This window comes from Pan paniscus, chromosome 1 (assembly GCF_029289425.2).
Source record: "Pan paniscus chromosome 1, NHGRI_mPanPan1-v2.0_pri, whole genome shotgun sequence".
Lineage (NCBI taxonomy): Eukaryota > Metazoa > Chordata > Mammalia > Primates > Hominidae > Pan > Pan paniscus.
Window position 1 is genome coordinate 211,209,941 of NC_073249.2, and position 22,477 is coordinate 211,232,417.

At 50.1% G+C, this 22,477-nt stretch overlaps 1 protein-coding gene across 2 annotated transcripts in view; it reads right to left on the reverse strand.

Annotated features, from left to right (window-relative positions):
- The window catches only part of PLEKHM2 (pleckstrin homology and RUN domain containing M2), a 50,540-nt gene extending 28,638 nt beyond the window's left edge, over window positions 1–21,902 (reverse strand). For both annotated transcript variants that reach the window (XM_034956029.3, XM_034956025.3), the window contains exon 1: window positions 21,606–21,902. In XM_034956029.3, coding sequence (XP_034811920.1) covers window positions 21,606–21,665 — 60 coding nt within the window. In that variant the 5' untranslated portion in view covers window positions 21,666–21,902. The remainder of the gene's footprint in view (window positions 1–21,605) is intronic.
- Window positions 21,903–22,477: the final 575 nt, after the last annotated feature.

Below are 22,477 nucleotides of genomic sequence, written 5' to 3' on the forward strand. Positions count from 1 at the left end.
CCGTGCGAGGGGCTTTGCGTTTCATTACCAGTTTGATGGGAAGCTGTTGGCAGGTGAGAACAGGAAAGTACATAACTCGATGTCACTATTACAAAGCTGCTATAGCTTCTTGCTTGTTTTTTGAGACAGGGTCTTGCTCTGTCACCCAGGCTGGAGTGCAATGGCGTGATCTTGGCTCACTGCAGCCTCTGCCTCAATCGATCCTCCCACTTCAACCTCCCGAGTAGCTGGGACTGCAGGTGTGCGACACCACAGCAGGCTAGTTTTTCTGTTTTGTAGAGATGGGGTCTCATCATGTTGCCCAGATTGGTCTTGAACTCCTGGGTCAAGCAATCCACCCACCTCGGCCTCCCAAAGTGCTGGGATTACAGGCGTGAGCCACCATATCCGGCCTTGCCATAGTTTCTGTATGGTGAGTAGACAGACTGTGAAAGGCCAGGGTGGAGGCAGAGGCTGGTTAGGAGGCTAGCAGCCCCGACAATGGGAAAATGGGGGCTGGGAGCTGACTACAGTGTAGAGGACAGGAGAAGGGGTCAGATACAGGGTCTGAAGGCAGAGCCGCAGAGATTTAGCGATGGATTAAATGTGGGGCATGAGGGAAAAGGAGGAGCCAGCAACAGTTCTGAGGTATGGTCTGAGCAGGTGAACGGCAGCCGTTTCTGGATCAGGTGGAGTTCAGCTCTGGCATAAGTTCAGAACACCTATCCGACATCTATGTGGAGGCCGGGCACAGTGGCTCACGCCTATAATCCCAGCGCTTTGGGAGGCCGAGGTGGGTGGATCGTCTGAGCTCAGGAGTTGGAGACCAGCCTGGGCAACATGGCAAAACTCTACCTCAGCAAAAATACAAAAAATTAGTCGGACATGATGGCACGATACACTTGTAGTCCCAGCTACTCAGGAGGCTGAAGTAGGAGAATCTCTTGAGTCTGGGAGGTAGAGGTTGCAGTGAGCCAAGATTGCACCACTGCACTCCAACTAGGTGATAGAGTGAGACCCCATCTCAAAAAAAAAAAAAAAAAAAAAAAAAAGATATCTACGTGGAGACATCAAGGACACAGCTGTGGAAATGGATCTGAAGTTCAGGGGCAGGGGGGTGCCGCCAGCCACTGAAAGCCGTGAGTGTGCAGCAGGAGGAGCGTCTGAGTACTGAGCCGCCAGGGCTGCGTTAGCCCAGGGGTCCTCACCCACGCAGCCCAACAATGCCCGGGCCCCTTTCCAGACCAATGACATCAGAAACTCTGGAGTCAGGGCACAAGAAGCAGCACTGTAACACTCCAGGTAATCCTGATGCCTGGCCCAGGCTGAGGATCACTGTCTTAGACCACGAAGGCACAGCCAGCGAGGTGGGCAGAAAACGTGGGCAGTATGTGCTCCAGAAGCCCAGTGAGGAAAGTTTCCCAAGGGCAGGTGTGGTCAGTCGCCAGGGTCATGGCAGCAGGGGCCTAAAAGGGAGGTGCTGGGACCATGAGGAAAGCACATGGGCGCAGGGGCAGGGGCAGCAGCCTGATGGGCGCTCATCACGGAGGGCAGGAGCTTGCGTGGATCCCGCATCAGCAAATGAGGCATTTAAACATGACAGTGATGAGGCAGCTGGAACTTGAAACAGCAAATATTTGATGATATTGAGGAAAAGTTATTGTGAATTTTTTGTAATACTGGGTCATGTGAGAAAAGAATCCTCATTTTTTAACAATATGTACTGAAATATTTATGGATGTCTGGAAATCTGCTTCAAAATAATAGAGGGCTGGTGGTATAGACTGTCCGGTGATGATACGAGCTGAACATGGGGCTTCGGTATGCCATTCTGCCTATTTTGGGTCAGAAGAGGGGGTGAGGGAAGTGGAAGAACAGAGAGGAAGAGGAAGAAAGGAAGGGAGGGAGGGAGGGCGGGACGGAGGGAGTGGAGGGAGAGACAGTAAATACAGAAAATCCCTTTGACCAGTTTTGCCAAAAGAGTGGCAGGAAAAACAGGGTAGAGTAAAGAAATACAGTCCTTGCCCAGGAAAGACAGGATGGGACCCCTCTGGCCACAAAGGAGAGTCCACAAGCAGGTGGGCCAGTGTGCTCCGTGGTGGGAGGATGAAAAAGTTGTCATCAGAAGAAAATTCAAAAGTAAGCAAGGTCAGCTGAGAATGAAGAGAGATTCAGATTTAAGGTAATGTTTTAAACATGGTGGTTCCCTAAGGTCCACGGACTCTGAGGCCTCTGTCTCAAAGGCATGTTCCCAGACCACGCTCTAGACCTGCTCAGCTGCTCTCCTGTCCCTGCTGCTGATTTTTCGGTTGTGCTCAGGCACCAGGGCCGGGAAGAGCTAGCTCAGCTCATCCCAGACTCTCCCAAAGCCAGGAGCACGGGGCTCCCAGGCGCTCTGGGAAGGCTGGGCGTCACAAGACTGCTTCGGGGAAGTGTGGGTGGTACACTCCAACAAGCCAAGAAATGCCTGACTCAGAGAATTTTAATCAGGGTGAGTCCCACTCTCTGCTCTGAGCTGCCACAGCCCGGCCTTCTCTGTCCCGTCTCTCTCTGATCTTCATACACCCACAAAACAATTTCTAGTACTATGGTTGATAGGAAGAAATCCTTCCAGATTGGTCTCTAATAATTAACTCAAAGGTGGCTGTGAAAGACGATAAACAGCCAAATGAACATAAGACAGTTCCAAGTGACGTCCTTCCTTTCTCCCTCGTCAGACAAGGTCAAAAAGAGGCTGCAACCCTGCCCAGCCCAAAAGAGGGGCGATCTGGATTCTAACTCTGCTGTCAACTCGCAAGTTATACTAGGGGAGCAGGGGTCACACTTCCCTATTTACAGAGCAGGATAAAAATGCCTGCTCCAACAACAACAGGAGAGGCTGGACAGATGGCTGTAAGCGTGCCTGTTTAACTGCCTGGCCACTGTGGGGCTCCACCGCTGCGCCTGCCCCATCCCTGCTCAGCCACCGCAGACACAGACCTAAGGATACCTAAGAAACCTTGCCCGGCCCGGCCCGGCCTGGCAGTTACGACTCTCCTGTGATGCCCAGGGAGAAGGCCACCAGGTAACAGCAGCCTCCCTGTGGGCTCCATGGAGACCAAACGTTATTTACACAAGAGTGTTTGGAAGAGCCTCAGCAGGACAGGTCTAGGAGGTGGAAATCCAAAAACAGAATAGACCCCACCTGAGGGCTGGGCGCTGTGGCTCACGCCTGTAATTCCAGCACTTTGGGAGGCTGAGTCAGCAGGAGTATTGCTTGAAGCCAGAAGTTTGAGACCAGCTGGGCAATACAGCAAGACCCTGTTTCTAGCAACTTTTTTTTTTTTTAAAGTTAGCTGGGCGTGGTGGTGCATACCTGTAGTCCCAGCTACTCGGAAGGCTAAGGCAGGAGGATCGCTTGAGCCCAGGAGCTGGAGGCTGCAATGTGCCATGATCACACCTCTGTACTCCAGCCTGGGCAACAGAGTGAGACCCTGCCTCGAAAAAAAAAAAAAAAAAAAGGCTGGGCACAGTGGCTTATGCCTGTAATCCCAGCACTTTGGGAGGCCAAGGTGGAGAGATCACTTGAGGTCAGGAGTTCGAGACCAGCCTAACCAATATGATGAAACCCCATCTCTACTAAAAATACAAAAATTAGCTGGGCGTGGTGGTGCACATGCCTGTAATCCCAGCTACTTGGGAGGCTGAGGCAAAAGAATTGCTTGAACCTGGGAGGCGGAGGTTACAGTGAGCTGAGATTGTGCCACTGCACTCCAGTCTGGGCAACAGAGCAACGCTACATCTCAAAAAAAGAAAAAAAAAACCCACCTGAAGAATGGGTGGATTACCACCCACCTCACCTCCAATCACCTCTTTAAGGATTACTTCCACGATGGCCACAGCTAAGTAAGCTCATCTCAACCTCTGAGCCAGACTGCACTGCAGGGGCCCTCTTGGTCCACTGAGTCCTGGAGGCTGCCCCTCACATGGCGATGCTGTAGGTACAAGGTGGGTGAGGACGCGTCCCATGGAAAGTGACATGCCACTGCCCACCTTGCGTCTGGGAATTCTACTCACAGCATGGTCACTGGTTGGGCAAAGTGCCCCTCTGGTCTCACAGACATTCCTCCCTTACAAGGCAGATCCCCAGGGGAAAGGTGGAGCTCAAGCTACCTGCTGTCATTTACCTTTGGGCAACCCGTCCGTATCAGTGACAGCTGGAGAAGGGCCATGTGGTTGCAACTACTGAATGTCCCTTCAGGGAGGCCACCATAACGACTACCCCCCCGAGCTTGCATCAGCAGTTTGCTGCAGCTTCAGGCGCAGCCTCTTGTGAATGTAAGGGAAGGGCCAGTGCTCGCCATCCATCCCCTCAGAAAGACACAGGGAGCAGAAAATAAACAAACAAGTGAGGCAGGCAGGCTGGGGTCTTTTTTTTTTCTTTTTTGAGAGGGATTCTCGCTGTGTTCCCCAGGCTGGAGTGCAGTGGCGCAATCTCGGCTCACTGCAAGCTCCGCCTCCCGGGTTCACACCATTCTCCTGCCTCAGCCTCCCAAGCAGCTGGGACTACAGGCGCCCGCCACCACGTCCAGCTAATTTTTTTTGTATTTTTAGTAGAGACTGGGTTTCACCATGTTAGCCAGGATGGTCACGATCTCCTGACCTCGTGATCCACCTGTCTTGGCCTCCCAAAGTGCTGGGATTACAGGCGTGAGCCACCGTGCCCGGCCAGCTGGGGTATTTTAAGTCTTAGCCAAGCTTCCTAAGACTAATAATACCTTTTTTTTTTTTTTCTTTTTTCTTTTTTTGAGATGGAGTTGTGCTCTTGTTGCCCAGGCTGGAATGCAATGGCACGATCTTGCCTCACTGCAACCTCCGCCTCCCAGGTTCAGCCGATTCTCTTGCCTCAGCCTCCCGAGTAGTTGGGATTACAGGCACCTGCCACCATGGCCAGCTAATTTTTTGTATTTTTAGTAGAGATGGGGTTTCACTATATTGGTCAGGCTGGTCTCAAACTCCTGACCTCAGGTGATCCACCTACCTTGGCCTCACCAAGTGCTGGGATTACAGGCATGAGCCACCGCACCCAGCTAATAACATAACCCCACCCCCTTTTTTTTTTTTTTTTTTTTTTTTTTTGAGACAGAGTTTCACTCTTGTTGCCCAGGCTGGATTGCAATGGCATGATCTCGGCTCACTGCAACCTCCGCCTCCTGGGTTCGAGCGATTCTCCTGCCTCAGCCTCCTGAGTAGCTGGGATTACAGGCGTCCACCACCAACATGGCTAATTGTTTTGTATTTTTAGTAGAGACAGGTTTTCACCATCTTGGCCAGGATGGTCTTGAACTCCTGACCTCATGACCTACCTGCCTCGGCCTCCCAAAGTGCTGGGATTACAGGCGTGAGCCACCGCGCCCGGCTAATAACACCCCATTTTCATGGGATCCAAGGAATAAATCACTACTGCCAGCAGCACTTCTGTAGAGACTCTCCTCTGCGATCTAAGACAAGGCTGGGTGCTGGCCAGGGCTGAGGAATTTCATTATCAAAGAGCAGAAGAGCCCTTAGAAACCATTTGGTTAGGAAACAGAGTTTCCTGGGGCCTCCCATTCAGTAAGAATGTCCTGCCCTGTGCAGAAGGGTGTGTGAAGGGAGTTGGAGTTAAGGAGAGGGAGAGGGAGAAGTTATCAGTGAATGAAACTGACTACTGAATGTAATGAAAATCAGAAAAATAATCACTTAGCCACAACCCTCATTTTATAGGCAGGGAGACCGGAGCCCAGGGAGACAGGGGCACTTCCTGCACACCCTAGCTTTGGCCAGCGTCCTACCACTGTACTGCAGAGTCTTGGCCAGGTGTGCTCACACACAGGGGTAGCTACTTCTGGAGCTCCTTCTGCTTCATCCCACCTGGAGATAAAGCAGTCAGGACATCAGCTGCCACCACCCCAGAAGTGCTCATCCCAGCCTGGGTGACAGAGCGAGACCCTGTCTCTAAAAATAAAATTAAAAACAAAAACAAAACCAAAAAAAACTGAGCAGGGCAGAGCAGCAGGGGCCATGGGCTATCCCCAGGGCTTCAGCGATGGGGCTCTGCAGGATTTAGGGGACCACATCAGGAATGTCCCAGTTGCTTCCCTCCTAGACAACATGAGATGTCAACAGAGGCTTCAGCTGCTGGGTGCCTGCCGCTTCACCAGCCCCAGGGAACTGCAATGCTTCCGATGTACACTGCTAATTTTATTTTTGTTGTTTTTTTTTTTTTTGAGATGGGGGCTCACTATGTTGCCCAAGCTGGAGTGCAGTGGCTCATCACAGGCACAATCATAGTGCACTACAGTCTCGAACTCCTGGGCTCAAGCAATCCTTCCACCTCAGCCTTCCATGTAGCTGGGACTATAGGCGCACACCACCATGCCCAGCCTACTCTCCTAGATTAATATATTTATGTAATATAATAATAGAGATGGAGTCTCACTATATTGCCCAGGCCAGTCTTGAACTCCTGGGCTCAAGCGATCCTCCCACCTTATCATCATACCCGGCCCACTCTCCTATTTATTTATTTTAATAATAGAGATGTGGTAAAGACACATGCACACGTATGTTTATTGTGGCACTATTCACAATAGCAAATACTTGGAACCAACCCAAATGTCCATCAATGATAGACTGGATTAAGAAAATGTGGCACATATACACCATGGAATACTATGCAGCCATCAAAAAGGATGAGTTCATGTCCTTTGCAGGGATATGGATGCAGCTGGAAACCATCATTCTGAGCAAACTATCACAAGGACAGAAAACCAAACACTGCATGTTCTCCTTCATAGGTGGGAACTGAACAATGAGAACACTTGGACACGGGGCGGGGAACATCACACACTGGGGCCCATCGTGAGGTGGGGGGCAGGGGGAGGCATAGCATTAGGAGAAATACCTAATGTAAATGACGAGTTAATGGGTGCAGCAAACCAACATGGCACATGTACACCTATGTAACAAACCTGCACACCTATGTAACAAACCTGCACATTGTGCACATGGACCCTAGAAATTAAAGTATAAAATAATAATAACAATAATAAAATAATAGAGATGGGGTCTCACTATATTGCCCAGGCTGGTCTCAAACTCCTGGGCTCAAGTGATCCTCCTGCCTTGGCCTCCTAAAATCCTGGGATTACAGGCATGACCCACTGCGTCAAGCCTACTCTCCTAATTTTAAAATCCTTCACCTGAGGTTCCACTGCACCATAGCCTAGAAAATATTTCATTCTCAATGGCAATCAAATTATAGTGAATTATAGAGCAAGAGAGCCCAGAAATCACCCCTGCATAAGAACCAATCAGAGATCTTGCAATTCAAAAACAATGAGGCTAGTTGCTCTATATGAAACATGTTGGCCAGGCACAGCGGCTCACACCTATAATCCCAGCACTCTGAGAGGCTGAGGTGGGTGGATCACCTGAGGTCAGGAGTTCAAGACCAGCCTGGCCAACATGGTGAAACCCTGTCTCTGCTAAATATACAAAAAATTAGCCAGGTGTGGTGGTGCGCACCTGTAATCCCAGCTACTTGGGAGGCTGAGACAGGAGAATCACTTGAACCCAGGAGGCAGAGGTTACAGTGAGCCAAGATTGCACTATTGCACTCCAGCCTGGGCATCAGAGCAAGACTATGTCAAAAAAAAAAAAAAAAGAAAGAAAGAAAAACAAAAATGCTGTTGGCTGGGAGTGGTGGCTCACACCTATAATCCCAGCATTTTGGGAGCCCAAGGCAGGAAGTTCGCTTGAGCCCAGGAGTTCAAGACCAGCCAGGGCAACATAGCAAGACCCCTGTCCCTACAAAATACTAAAAAATTAGCCAGGCCTGGTGGCACACACCTATAGTCCCAACTACTTGGGATGATGAGGCGGGAGGATTGCTCTAGCCCAGGAGCTTGAGGTTGCAGGGAGTTATGGTTGTGTACTGCAGCCTGGGTGACAGAGCAAGACCCTGTCTCTAAAAATAAAAAATAAAAAATAAAATATTAAAAAGAAAAATGCTGTCCTTCAGTGATGTCTTAGAAGGGCAGTCAATGCCCCTAGCCAGGAAGGGCGTGTGCCCAGACTGGGTGGCATCCTGGGTCTGGTAAAGTCCCCCAACGTGTAGAGCTGTCATAAAGGGTTTATCCACCATGGGACTGCATCGATCTTTAAGCAAGTTTGGTGAAATCAATGCTTCTTAACCATTCATTTGCCACTAAATACAGCAGCTAATTGCACAGGTTTCTTTGCCCACCTCCGAAATTACTGCTCATTAGTCCTTCTGCTGGAGAGTTGGTAGACTCTCTGCTTTACTGGCAGCTCTATTGAAAGATATGCAGGGGGTGACCAGCCTGGGCAACATGGCGAGACCCTGTCTCTACTAAATGTACAAAAAAAAAAAATTAGCTGGGCATGGTGGCATACACCTGTAGTCCCAGCTACTTGGTAGGCAGAGGCTGCAGTAGCTGTGATTGCACCACTGCATCCCAGTCTGGGTGACAGAGTGAGACCCTGTCTCAAGAAAAAGAAAGACATGCAGGGGGAAAGCTGGAAAAAAGCAGGTACTTGAATTATCTGTGCATTTCATTTTTCTGTGGATTTCATTTTTCTGTGCTTTCTTTGTGGTGTAGGAAAAATGACAGCTGAAAGTGACTAGCCTACTTGGGCACAGATCTCTAGCATAATTGACAGAACATGGTTTCCAAAAGCAGCTAAATGCTTCCTCTTCCCGGAAGGGGAGTGTGCAAGCCTCAAGGTACTATGATTACTCTGGCTCAGAACTCAGCACAGGGATTGACTTCTTACGGAGGGACCGAGGACTCCTCTTAAGGTGGGGAGAAAACTGCTAAGAGGTTCTGCCAAGGGGCCCCTCAGCGAACACCAGAGACCTAGAAGCCAGCCAATGGCCTGAAAAACAGAGTGCACACGATTCTACTCCATTCTTCTACTGCTGGGACGGAAGCAGGAGCTGGCAGAGACCCTGAGCTCGGTTTTCTGAGCTCTGCACGCTCAGTGTTGTGTGTGGCACTGGCGGAGGAGAAGGGAGTTTTTCAAAGCCTCATTTTAACCAGGCTTTCAAAGCACAGAAGCTTCAGCTGGCGTGTTCATCTTTCACTTCCCTTTTCCTCTCCTGTGCCTACACCACCACCTCATGAGTGCCTCCCCCACCCAGACAACCCAAGTATGGCCAAGGGAAATGCTCACCCTGTCACTGTCTAAATCACAATGTTAGGCTGGGGGATCCTGGGGGGACCCTTGCTGCCATTCCAAGGCCCGTGCAATACAGTCAGATATTCTACAGGCTGAAAACGTAAATACAAGGCTAGAAAGCATGATGGACCTTCCTGGATTACAAATCCATAATGGATAGTAAAGGACATTAGGGAGGACTAGGGGTGTACACCTATCCCACTGCAATTTGTTTGATGTCTGTCTCCTCTTCCAGAATGTCTGCCCCATGGGGGAAGGAGCTTGGTAGGATTTGCTCACTGTTGATTCCTATGACGAGAAGAGTGCTCAGCACATAATACTCACTCAACAAATATTTGTGCCCAGGCGCGGTGGCTCATGCCTGTAATCCCAACACTTTGGGAGGCCGAGGCGGGCGGATCACCTGAGGTCAGGAGTTCGAGACCAGCCTGACCAATATGATGAAACCCCGTCTCTACTAAAAATACAAAAATTAGCCGGGCGTGGTGGCGGGCGCCTATAATCCCAGCTACTTGGGAGGCTGAGACAGAAGAATTGCTTGAACCCAGGAGGCGGAGGTTGCAGTGAGCCAAGATTGTGCCACTGTATTCCAAGCCTGGGCAAGAAGAGCAAAACTCCGTCTCAAAACAAAACAAAACAATAAAAACAAATATTTGTTAGGTGGTTTTACGGAGGACTGGCCCCCAGACTGACCCATGGGGACGTGTTATCTGTTACTTCAAGACCAACACCATGGAGAAGGAAAAGGGTCAGAGAAATGGGAAAGAGCAAGAGCCAGAAAATGGTTCGAATCCCAGCCCTGCTCCTTGTGAGCTTAATAACCTCTGGCAGTTTACTTCTCTAAACTCCATTCCCTCATGTGTTAAACAGGCATCGGGTGGGTGTGGTGGCTCATGCCTGTAATCCCAGCACTTTGGGAAGCCAAGGTGGAGAATGGCTTGAGCCCAGAAGTTTCAGAGCAGCCTAGGCGACATGGCAAAACTCCATCTCTACAAAAAAAAAAAAAAAATAGAAAAAATTAGTTGGACGTGGTGGTGCACACCTGTAGTACCAGCTATTCAGGAGGGCTGAGGTAGGAGGATTACTTGATCCTGGGAGGTCGAGACTGCAGTGAGCCGAGATCACACCACTGCACTCCACCCTGGGTGACAGAGCAAGACCCTGTCTCAAAAAACAAACCCCAAGGCCAGGTGCGGTGACTCACACCTGTAATCCCAGCACTTTGGGAGGCTGAGGCGGGCAGATCACCTGAGTTGGAGACCAGCCTGGCCAACATGGTGAAACCCCATCACTACTAAAAATACAAAAATTAGCCAGGCGTGGTGATGGGCATCTGTAATCCCAGCTACTTGGGAGGCTGAGGCAGGAGAATCATTTGAACCTGGGAGGCAGAGGTTGCACTGAGCTAAGATGGCGCCACTGTACTCCAGCCTGGTGAAAGAGCGAAACTCTGTCCAAAAAAACCCCAAAAAACCCAAAGTGCCCCGACATCATGGGCCACTGACCCAGGAAACACATGTAAACATGCCAACTGTAGGGCCTGGCATGTAACAGGTGCCGAATAAACTAAATGTTAAGGATTCATGTGGTTTTATTACTCCCCTTCCTCTCAACATGTTCAGGACTCTCATGCCTCAGCAGTCTGTGAACACCAAAAACAACTTGGAGCAAAAGTCTGAACAATGAAGGTTGATTACCCTCAAAAATTAAGTTTGGAGATTTTTGTGTATTTCAAGCACGCATCAGTTCCTTCCTTGTACTCGCATAATATTGGGTTTCTCAGAATCTGTTAGTTCCAACTGTTAAATACAGTTATCTGGGGAGGAAGGGAATTATAAGAAACTAATACCTTCTTCCTTATGTATTTGTGCAATGTTTGTAGACACTTACGGCAAAGGAGGAAAAGATAAATTACAAGTACACAGCATGAGGCCAGGTGCGGTGGCTCATGCCTATAAGCCCAGGACTTTGGGAGGCCAAGGCAGGTGGATCACTTGATGTCAGAAGTTCAAGACCAGCCTGGCCAATATGATGAAACCCCGTCTCTACTAAAAATACAAAAACTAGCCCAACATGGTGGTACCTGCCTGTAATCCCATCTACTTGGGAGGCTGAGGCAGGAGAATCACTTGAACCCAGGAGGTGAAGGTTGCAGTGAGCAGAGATCACACCACTGCCCTCCAGCCTGGGCAACAGAGTGAGACTCTGTCTCAAAAAACAAAAAACAAAACAAAACAAAATACACAGCATGGAGGAGAATATCTGTGTAGAGGGCCACCTGCTTCACTGGCAAGAGGTTAGGAGAAGCTCTCAGGACCCTGGATGGTTTCAATAACTGATAGATCAACGGCCTAAACTTTAATCTCCCGTGGAAAGGACTCTCCCAGAAATCATCCTTATTCACCTGCCTCAAATGGAAGTTCTAGGATGTTTGCACCTCGAATGAGCAACACCAAGGAGGATAGGGCTGGAAAGGAGACTTCACCCAAACCAACCGGCCCTGCTGCCTGGTTTAGACCCTCAAGGAGGAGAGCTCGGGGCCCAGAGTTGCTCATTCTCTATTGCATGGCAGTTCCCAGATCCCAGGCTTAGAAACCTGTTTTTTTGTTTGTTTGTTTGTTTGTTTGTTTTTTGTGTTTTTTTTTTGAGATGGAGTCTCGCTCTGTCGCTCAGGCTAGAGTGCAGTGGCGCGATCTTGGCTCACTGCAACCTCCACCTCCTGGGTTCAAGCGATTCTCCTGCCTCAGCCTCCTGAGATGGGATTACATGCATGTGCCACCATGCCCAGTTAATTTTTGTATTTTTAGTAGAGACGGGGTTTCACCATGTTGGTCAAGCTGGTCTCGAACTCCTGATCTCGTGATCTGCCCGCCTGGGTCTCCCAAAGTGCTGGGATTACAGACATGAGCCACCACACCTGGCCAAGAAACCTGTTTTATCAGCAGAGGTGGCAACCCAGAGAGCTTTCTGTCATGAGAAAAGCTCTATTGCTTCCGTTGGACAGAAGGGCACTGCCAGCTCCAGCAGCAACACACTCCTGCCGTGGTGGTGACTCCTGATGCCTGAGATGGGCGCTGGAGACTCCTGAGGTAGGAATGACCCAGCCAGGAGCCCCACAATCCCTGCAAATGCCAACCTTCTTCTCCCCACAACTGTCACGAACTGAACACCAGCTCTTGCCTTTCCACATTAAGGCTTGTGCGGACCACTCTGCCTCTTACTCAATGTTTCCAGACCTAACATTTGTGTCAGCTGGCAGCAGAATTTTAGTTTTGCTGGGAATTTCTTTTCACACTGGGCTCCAGCTGGATGAGTTCTGAGGGAGACCACTGCTCCATCTGAAGCTCCGGAGTGTTAGCCATAATGGCAGAATGACCACAGACAGTCAGCCCCGTCTGAACAGCCTGTTGCTGCCAGATGGTGACCTGTTTCTGTTAAACCCCAGTGAGTTTCTGCCTGGCCTCAAATCATCACACAGGGCCTTTCAATGTGGATAGGCCTAAGCCATGGCCAAACCATGGAGAGAGCGAGCCCAGGTTGTTCTGTGATGGGATGGAAAGGACCACACAGTGTCACAAGGTTTCCAACAGAAACCTGACGTCAGAGAAGCATTTCGTAAAAGGAGAACCATATCTTAAAAGTGAACGGGCATGGGTCCGGGTGAGATGGCTCATGCCTGTAATCCCAGCACTTTGGGAGGCCAAGGCGGGCGGATCACTTGAGACCAGGAGTTCAAAACCAGCCTGACCAATATGGTGAAACCCCATCTCTACTAAAAATACACAAATTAGCCAGGTGTGGTGGTGGGCACCTGTAATCCTAGCTACTCAGGAGGCTGAGGCAGGAGAATCTCTTGAACCCAGGAGGTGGAGGTTGCAGTGAGCCGAGATCGCGCCACTGCCCTACAGCCTGAGCAACGGAGAGAGACTTTGTCTCAAAAAAAAAAAAAAGTGTGGCTAGGTGCAGTGGCTCACGCCTATAATCCCAGCACTTTGGCAGGCCAAGGCAGGTGGATCACTTGAGGTCAGGAGTTCAAGACCAGCCTGACCAACATGGTGAAACCCCATCTCCACTAAAAATACAAAATTATCTGGGCATGGTGGTGCATGCCTATAATCCCAGCTACTTGGGAGGCTGAGGCAGGAGAATCACTTGAACCAGGGAGAAGGAGGTTGCAGTGAGCCGAGATCGTGCCACCGTGCTCCAGCCTGAGTAACAAGAGCAAAACTCCATTAAAAAAAGAAAAAGTGAATGGGGCATGGACACAGTGGCTTGCACCTGTAACCCCACACTTTGGGAGGCTGGAGTGAGAGGAAGGCTTGAGGCCAGGAGTTCAAGACCAGCCTTAGCAACACAGGGAGACCCGGTCTCTACAAAAAAACCAAAAACGAAAAAAGTGAACGGGCAGGGCTCAGAAAAAGCAGTTATCACTTCCCCACTAGTATCTACTCCTGAGCCTGGGTGGAGTTACTCATGGGGTCAGGATCCCTCTGTGCACGACATGGTTTCCGGGTTAGGGACCTTCAGGTCCCTCCCCGCCCTCACCAGACAGCCTTTACTCTGGGAGAGAGGAGAGAAGGGAAATAGCTACTGAGAATTTAGGAAAAGGAGGAAGAGGAGCAGGCAGAAGGCACACTGACCCTTAACACTTCAGTTTGTAACGTGTGTAGATACTATTTTATGTAAATCTTTGTCCTGGTGACTCAGGTCCTTAGGGATTTTGAGAACATTTAAAACTCTTATGAGTTTTTCTGTAAAGCCACAGAGAACAAAACTATTGATCTAAACCAAATAGTCAATACAATTTTTACATCTACCTACCTACCAGTCCCTCTCCAGGAATGAGCTACCCCAGCTAATTTTTTTTTTCCCCTGCCGAGACAGGGTCTCACTCTGTCACCCAGGCTGGAGTGTAATGGCATGATCCTGGCTCACTGCAGCCTCGAACTTCTGGGCTCAAGTGACCCTCCTGCCTCAGCCTCCTGAGTAGCTGGGACTATAGGCATGTGCCACCATGTCCACCTAATTTTTTATTTTTATTTTTGTAGACACAGGGTCTCATTATGTTGCACAGGCTGGTCTGGAATTCCTGGACTCAAGTGATCCTCCCACCTCAGCCCCCCAAAGTGCTGGGATTATAGTTGTGAGCCACTATGCCCACCGCCTCGCCTCCCCGCCCCCAGCTAATTTTTTTGTACTTGCAGATCTAACCTATCTCAGGAGTAGAAAAATGATAAAAAGTTCACCATGCAAGGCAGCCTTTTCAACTGCACAGACAGGCTGGGCTGAACAACAGCTGTGGCTCATTCACCAGCGCCAGTAAATCCCGATCCCGACTGGGGACTGGGAGACTCCTGCTCAAGGCAGTGTGCCTGGCCAGAAATAGAACTTCACTCAGAGCCGACGCCGGTGGGGCACTGTCTGCCCAAACCGAAGTGGGTGAGAGACTGAGGCGAGAGAAGGTTGTCAGGACCCAGGAACTGAGCGATGGTTACCCTATTACAATTCATTTATCCCTTTTAAAGGGTAGGAGAACAGGGGCAATTACTTTTCATTTTATGTACTTCTGAGCTATTTGTGTGTTTTTAAAAACAACTATTTTCTTAGAATAATTTTACGGCCAAGTGCAGTGGCTCATGCCTGTAATCTTAGCACTTATGCAGGCCGAGGTGGGAGGATCACCTGAGCTCAGGAGTTCGAGACCAACCTGGGCAACATAGTGAGACCTTGTCTCCACACTAAAAAATTAAAAATTAGCTGGACGTGGTGGCATACGTTTGTAGTCCCAGCTACTCAGGTGGCTGAGGCGGGAGAATCGCTTGATCCCAGGAGTTGAAGGCTACAGTGAGCCATGATGGTGCCACTGTACTCCAGCCTGGGCCACAGAGTGAAACCCTGTCTCAAACAAACACACACACAAAAAGAATCATTTTTCATTCTCTTATCCTACTCAGTGTCCCTTGCAGGATGCAATGTCATTGCCTTAGGGAATCTTCCCTGATCGTCTCCAAAGCAAACCTCCCTGCCAATTCTTTATCACATTGCTTTAATGCCTTCATAATGCTTACCATGATCTGAAATCATCTCTGTATTTGTCTACGAATTTATCACCTTCTTTTTCTTCTAGAATGTCAGCTCCATGAGGGCAGATACTCATCTGCCTGTTCATAAGAACCTTCCTAGGGCCTATGATGGTGAGGTTCTAGGGAAGGTGCTCACTAAATAGTTTTGAATAACTGAATACAGGGACACATGATGGGATTTACAAGTGTCCATGTTCACTCCACAAGCCTAATGTGCAAAAACACAGCTACAATAGAGATTTGGTTAACTATAGGACTGGTGCACCAACTTCTCTGGAAGTAATCCCTGGCCTACCTTGGCAAGGACTTTTTCATATGAACACATGCGTCGTATGTGAACTACTGCCTGTGGGCTAAAACCAGCCTGATACCTATTTTTGTAAATAAAGTTTTATTGGAACAAAGCCACACTCATACACATTTGGTTGCTTTTGAGCAGAACTGAGCAGTTTCAACAAAGACTATACAGCCTGAAAATATTTACCATGTGGCCTTTTAAGAAAAAGTTGGAGCTTGAAGAAACAGCAGTGTAGTATAAGACTCTCACTGAAGCCGGAGGCAGTGGCTCACGACTGTACTTTGGGAGGCCAAGGTGGGTGTATTACTGGAAACCAGGAGTTTGAGGCCAGCCTGGCCAACATGGTGAAACCCTGTCTCTACTAAAAATACAAAAATTAGCAGGGCGTGGTGGTCTGTGCCCGTAATCCCAGCTACTTGGAGGTTGAGGCACGAGAATTGCTTGAACCCAGGAAGAGGGGGTTGCAGTGAGCCAAGATCATGCCACTGCACTCCAGTCTGGGTGACAGAGCAAGACTGTCTCAAAAAAAAAAAAAAAAAAAAAACAAAAACAAAAACCTCGGCTGGGCGCGGTGGCTCACACCTGTAATCCCAGCACTTTGGGAGGCCGAAGTGGGCAGATCACCTGAGGTAGGGAGTTTGAGGCCAGCCTGGCCAACAAGGCGAAACCCTGTCTCTACTAAAAATACAAAATTAGCCGGGCGTAGTGGCTCATGCCTGTAATCCCAGCTACTTGGGAGGCTGAGGCTCGAGAATCACTTGAACTTGGGAGGCGGAGGTTGCAGTGAGCTGAGATCGCGCCACTGCACTCCAGCCTGGGCAACAAGAGCGAAATTCCGTCTCAAAAACAAAAGCACAAAAAACACCACCACTCACTGAAGACTGCACAAGGGTGATCTGCAGAGTCCACAGAGACGCTTGCAAGTAGTAATGGTGGCTTTTATTTAGGCCTGACTGTAAGCAAGGTATTGTGCTAAGAGCTGTTAAGTGTGTTCTCTCATATAATTGAATTATCATTATAGCATTAGTAGTAGGTTCTCACTGCTGATGCGAACAGTGGTCCAGTCATCTGCCAGGATCGAGATGGTCAGTTACAAACCCAGGCCCAAGTCTGCATGCCGCTGAAGCCTGCGTTTGTGTCCACTAGGCTACATGGCTTCCACAGAAAGCACCTTCCAGCCGCATCCTGCAGAACCCTTGGCAATCTTAAGACAGGTCCCTCTTAAGACAGGTCACGCCTGTCCTCGGAAGACCATCTGGAAGGCCCCACTTCCTTGGGGATGCCTAGGCTGTTTCTTCTGTCTTGAATGCTTGCTTCTTCTCTTTCTCTGAACTCTACCAGTATTTCTTTTTTTCTTTTTTTTTTTTTTTTGAGACGGAGTTTCGCTGTTTTTGCCCAGGCTGGAGTGCAATGGTGCCACAACTCACCACAACCTCCGCCTCCCGAGTTTAAGCGATTCTCCTGCCTCAGCCTCCCGAGTAGCTGGGATTACAAGTATGCACCACCACACCTAGCTAATTTTGTATTTTTAATAGAGATGGAGTTTCTCGATGTTGGTCAGGCCGGTCTCGATCTCCTGACCTCAGGTGATCTGCCCGCCTCGGCCTCCCAAAGTGTTGGGGTTACAGGCATGAGCCACCGTGCCTGGCCAGGAGGTTGCTTCTTATGGCATATAGTCTTTGCTCATTCTGCAGGCATATGCAGCAGACACACCTGCTCCTCAAAAACAGAACTTGGGAAAATCACTGCCTGCCTTCCCTCCCCTGGAGAAGATGTTATTTAGTAGAACCACATGCTGATTCAAAAATGCCAAAGCTGTCGTTGACGTGGACATTTCTCTTTAACAAATCGGCAACCACAGGCTTTACTGGCAGCATCTGGGATGTTTCTGCTACTAGCTCCCTTTCTAGAATTGAATATGAATTGAATTTGCTATTGTTATCATTTCCTTTTTTTTTTTTTTTTTTGAGACAGAGTCTCCCTCTGTCACCCACGCTGGAGTGCAATGGCGCGATCTCAGTTCACTGCAACCTCCACCTCCCGGGTCAAGTGCTTCCCTGCCTCAGCCTCCCAAGTAGCTGGGACTACAGGCACGTGCCACCACACTCAGCTAATTTCTGTATTTTTGGTAGAGATGGGGTTTCACCATGTTGGCAAGGCTGGTCTTGAACTTCTGGCCTCAAGTTATCCATCCACCTTGGCCTCCCAAAGTGCTGGGATTACAGGCGTGAGCCACCATGCCTGGCCTATTGTTATCATTTTCATTTAATCATGTTAATTATTAAACTCTCCAGTTCTCTCTCACCCTCAGGAATTCTGTGTCCATATCAGAACACAGGTTGCCTTGGATTCAGATGGATTAACAGCTGTTTCACCTGTCTGGTGTTATAATGGGTATTCACCATCACAAAATCTAAGTGTGAAAATAGTTGAACTCAACAATACTCCTTGGGGATAGTGGTTGCTTTGAGGGTGTAGTTTCTGGGAGGGGGAACGAGGGGGCCCTCTGGGATAATGGTCATGTTCTGTTTCTTGGTCAGGGTGCTGGATATGCAGGTGTTTTCACTTTGTGAGAACTCATTAAGCTGTCCGCTCAGGACCTGTGCACTTTTCTGTAGGCATACTTCATTTTCATAAAAAGTTCTAAAGTACTCTTTGCAAATACAGAAATACACAATGGATCTTTCCTTGCAGAAATACGCATCTCATTTTCTTCATGTAAAATCCTTATAAAATGACCAGTAAGACCATTTACTGGTGGTAGGATGCAAGAAAAAAGGCAAAGCAACTCTCAAGGTGCTATATAACACATTTAGGTGAGACTGGCATTCAAGGACAAATCTGACCCCAAGACTGCTGTCCTCAATGTCTACTGCTGTAGCCAAACTAACAGGTTCCTAGTAAAGCAGACACTCTGATTCAGAAAACCAAATGTAATTTATGATGCAAGAATCACATCGCAGTTGTCTCAAACAAACACACAAAGGAAGTGGCTACCAAGAACAAATGGTGTTGCAGAACAACGTTTAGGTGGTGAGGCAGTTGAGCCATCTTCAAGCCTTGTAAAATTGAGGAATGGGCTCTTGCACAAAGAAAAAAGCTACCAGTTAAGACTGGGCCAGGATCCATGCTAAACACTCTACATGTTTATTAAAACTTCACCATGCCTGTAATCCCAGCACTTTGGGAGGCCGAGGTGAGCGGATCATGAGGTCAGGAGATCGAGACCATCCTGGCTAACACGGTGAAACCCTGTCTCTACTAAAAATACAAAAAAATTAGCCGGGCATAGTGGCGGGCGCCTGTAACATGTAGTCCCAGCTACTCGGGAGGCTGAGGCAGGAGAATGGCGTGAACCTGAGAGACGGAGCTTGCAGTGAGCTGAGATCACGCCACTGCACTCCAGCCTGGGTGACAGAGCAAGACTCCATCTCAAAAAAAAAACAAAAAACAAAAAACAAACAAACAAAAACTTCACAACACAGCCTGACCAATATGGCGAAATCCCATCTCTACAAAAAATACAAAAATTAGTCGGGCACGGTGGCTCACACCTGTAATCCTAGCACTTTGGGAGGCCAAGGCAGGCAGATCACTTGAGGTCAGGCGTTCAAGACCAGCCTGGCCAACATGGGGAAACCCCATCTCCACTAAAAATACAAAAATTAGACGCTGGGCGCCGTGGCTCACGCCTGTAATCCCAGCACTTTGGGAGGCCGAAGCGGGCAGATCACAAGGTGAGGAGATCGAGACCATCCTGGTTAACATGGTGAAACCCCGTCTCTACTAAAAATACAAAAAAATTAGCCGGGCGTGGTGGCCGGCGCTTGTAGTCCCAGCTACTTGGGAGGCTGAGGCAGGAGAATGGTGTGAACCCATGAGGCGGAGCTTGCAGTGAGCGGAGATCGGGCCACTGCATTCTAGCCTGGGCGACAGAGCGAGACTCCGTCTCAAAAAACAAAAAACAAAAAACAAAAATTAGCCGGGTGTGGTGGCGCACACCTGTAATCCCAGCTACTCGAGAGGCCGAGGCAGGAGAATTGCTTGAACCTGGGAGGTGGAGGTTGTAGTGAGCCGAGATCACGCCACTGCCCTCCAGCCCAGGCAACAGAGCAAGACTCTGTCTCAAAAACAAACAACAACAACAATAACAACAACAAAAACACTCCACAACAACCCTAATTTTATCCCTGCTTTACAGATGAAGAAACTGGGCATGGAGAGGTTAATAAGCCTGACCAAGGTTACAGGGTTATTAATTTGGCAGGGCGGGGATTCAATCAGGCAGCTGGACTCCAGAATCCATGCTCCTAACGATGATGCTGGCCATGGCTTTGGTTGTGATACACCCAGGGATGGGTTTGCAGTTTCTAGTGTGACATTTTCTGCGGTGCATTCCAGCTCAATAAGTGTCCTTGTCCAAACACCTACAATTATATGCACCTCAACAAACACACCTAACTCATAAGTGACAGCCTGACTTACAAAGTGAATCTCTGCCTTCAAAAGACTCATGCTTATACATGTGACAGCGTGCCCCATGTCTACTGCCTCTCCATCACGGACTTTCTCCATTCATTTGTTTGAAATCCAAAGACAAATGCCGGGCCTACCTAAAGCCACAATCAGTCCAGATTAGATTAGAAAGGTCACCTGTGTTCCTTTCTCTTCCATTAGGAAAGATGTACTGCTTCTCAACAAAGTATTTGCTCATCCTGCCCTCCTTGAGTAAGCAAAAACCATACCCCATTACATTAGCAAAGCTCAGTAAAACTACGTAAAACTCGTTGGATCTCTGCAATGTTACTTTAGCTGTGCTTTTAGAGGCATGTTTTCAGTAAGGGCAATTCGAGAATCTATTTTCTTTTTAAGTCACATTTATCTTTATGAAAGGTAAAATAGCTTGCCTGTGTTGCTTTTGAGGAATCTCAGTGGGAAAACAGACAATTATTTAAATATGATGGTTGATCTAATTAATTCTATTCATTTTGCTTCTTCAAGTAAAATAAGCTGCTGAGTCCCTCACCCAAGCCATTTTCTTTCTCTTTTTTCTTTCTTTCTTTTTTTTTTTTTCAGTTTCTGAGACTATCTGGTGAGCCAGGAATTCAAATTACACAAACACACAGAGAGAGAGAGAGAGAGAGAGAAATCCATTCTGATTTGGCCATTTAGGTTTTCAGTGAATATGGATTCTTTTAAATTTATTATTATTATTTTATTTTTATATCCAGCCCAAAAACGTCAGAATATGGATTCTACCTTCCAGCACGGGCCCTTTTGCGGATATGCCAACTTCATCACAAATACATGCCCTTGACAGGTATGTACTCATTTCTACCTGGAATTGGGACAGTGATGTTTACTGCGGCAAGCCCCACAGCAAGGTGTCTGTGGTGTCACCCGGTTCCCCGGATCAGCATCCAAAATGCAATCCCCATGTACTTCAGGTTCTTATAATCAAAGCCCCTAGCGAACCTCTTCAAAGCTACCATCCTTGAGCAAGATTATTCAGGGGACTTCCCAGGAGCAGAGGCAATGTCGCCGGGACCCAGGCCATGGGAAAGTGAAGTTGCTTATCACTGGCCTCCACCCTGACTGCCAGACCCTGGGCGACGCCAGCCTGGCGGGGGGACCCGGGGATGCAGCGGATTCCGCAGGAGGCTGCATGGGGTTCCTTCAGGAGCTCCCGGGGGCGCCGCTGCCCCAGTGGCGGACCGGAGGGTCGCTGACCCCTCTCCGGGAGGGCAGGGCCCCGGGCCAGGTTTGGGGAAGCTCCGAGGATGCTGACCTCAACTTTGTTCTTTAAAAATAGCTCCGAGGCCGCGGCGCTCACGTGAGCGGCGCCGCTTCCCCTCTACCGGCCCGGGGCTCCCGGCCGCTCGTCGCCCCCCGGGTCGCGGAGGGGAAGGGCGGGGGGCCCGAGTCCCTGCGGCAGCAGGGTCGCCGGCCCGGGCGAGCGCCGCCGGAGGGCGTCGGGGGCGCGGCGAGGAAGGGGCCCCGGCCGGGAGGGAGGCCGCGCTCACCTTCTTCACCGACAGCGAGATGTTCTCCAGGATCCGGTCCTTCACCTCCCCCGGCTCCATGGCGCTGCCACCGTCGCCGCCACCGCCACCGCCGCCGCCGCCGCCCCGCCGCCGCTTCCCGCGCCGGGGGCCGGGGGCCGCCGCCAACCGCTGCCGCCGGCCGTACGGGGGCTCCGTCGTGCCGGCCGCGGGGCCCGGCGCCCGCCGCCCGGCCCTCGCCTCGCCTTGGCCCTCGCTCCACCGCGGCCCGGCGGCTCCGTAGCGCGGCCGGCGGGGAAGGAGGCCGCGGGCTGTGCGCCGCGGCGGCGGCGGCGGCAGGAACTGATGTCAGGCGGGGCGGCGCCAGGGCCCGCCTGCGCCTGGGGACTCCGGGGACCCGGAGACCCGCACAGACCCTTGGCCGCGGCCCTCCCCAGAGACCCCGAGACCCGCCCCCAGCCCTCCTCAAGCCACAGACTCTCCCCGGCACCCCAGAGACACCCTCAGACCCCAGGGACGCCAGAGACCTCGACCCCGCCTGCCGGGGACCTCGGGGCTCCTCGGAGACCCTCCTCAGCCCACAGATTCCTTCAGGGACCCCAGAGACACCCTCAGACCCCAGGGACTCCGGACACCCCGACCCCGCCTGCCAGAGACCCCCACAGACCCTGGGACCCCGGCCCTCCTCGGAGACCCTCCCCCAGGCCTCGTCAGCCCACAGATTCCCTCAGGGACCCCAGAGACACCCTCAGACCCCAGGGACTCCGGAGACCCCGACCCCGCCTGCCCGGGACACCGGCCCTCCTCAGAGACCCTGGAGACCCTCCCCCTCAGCCCTCAGGCCATGGACTCCCCCCTGGGACCTCAGAGACACCCTCAGACTCCAGGGACTC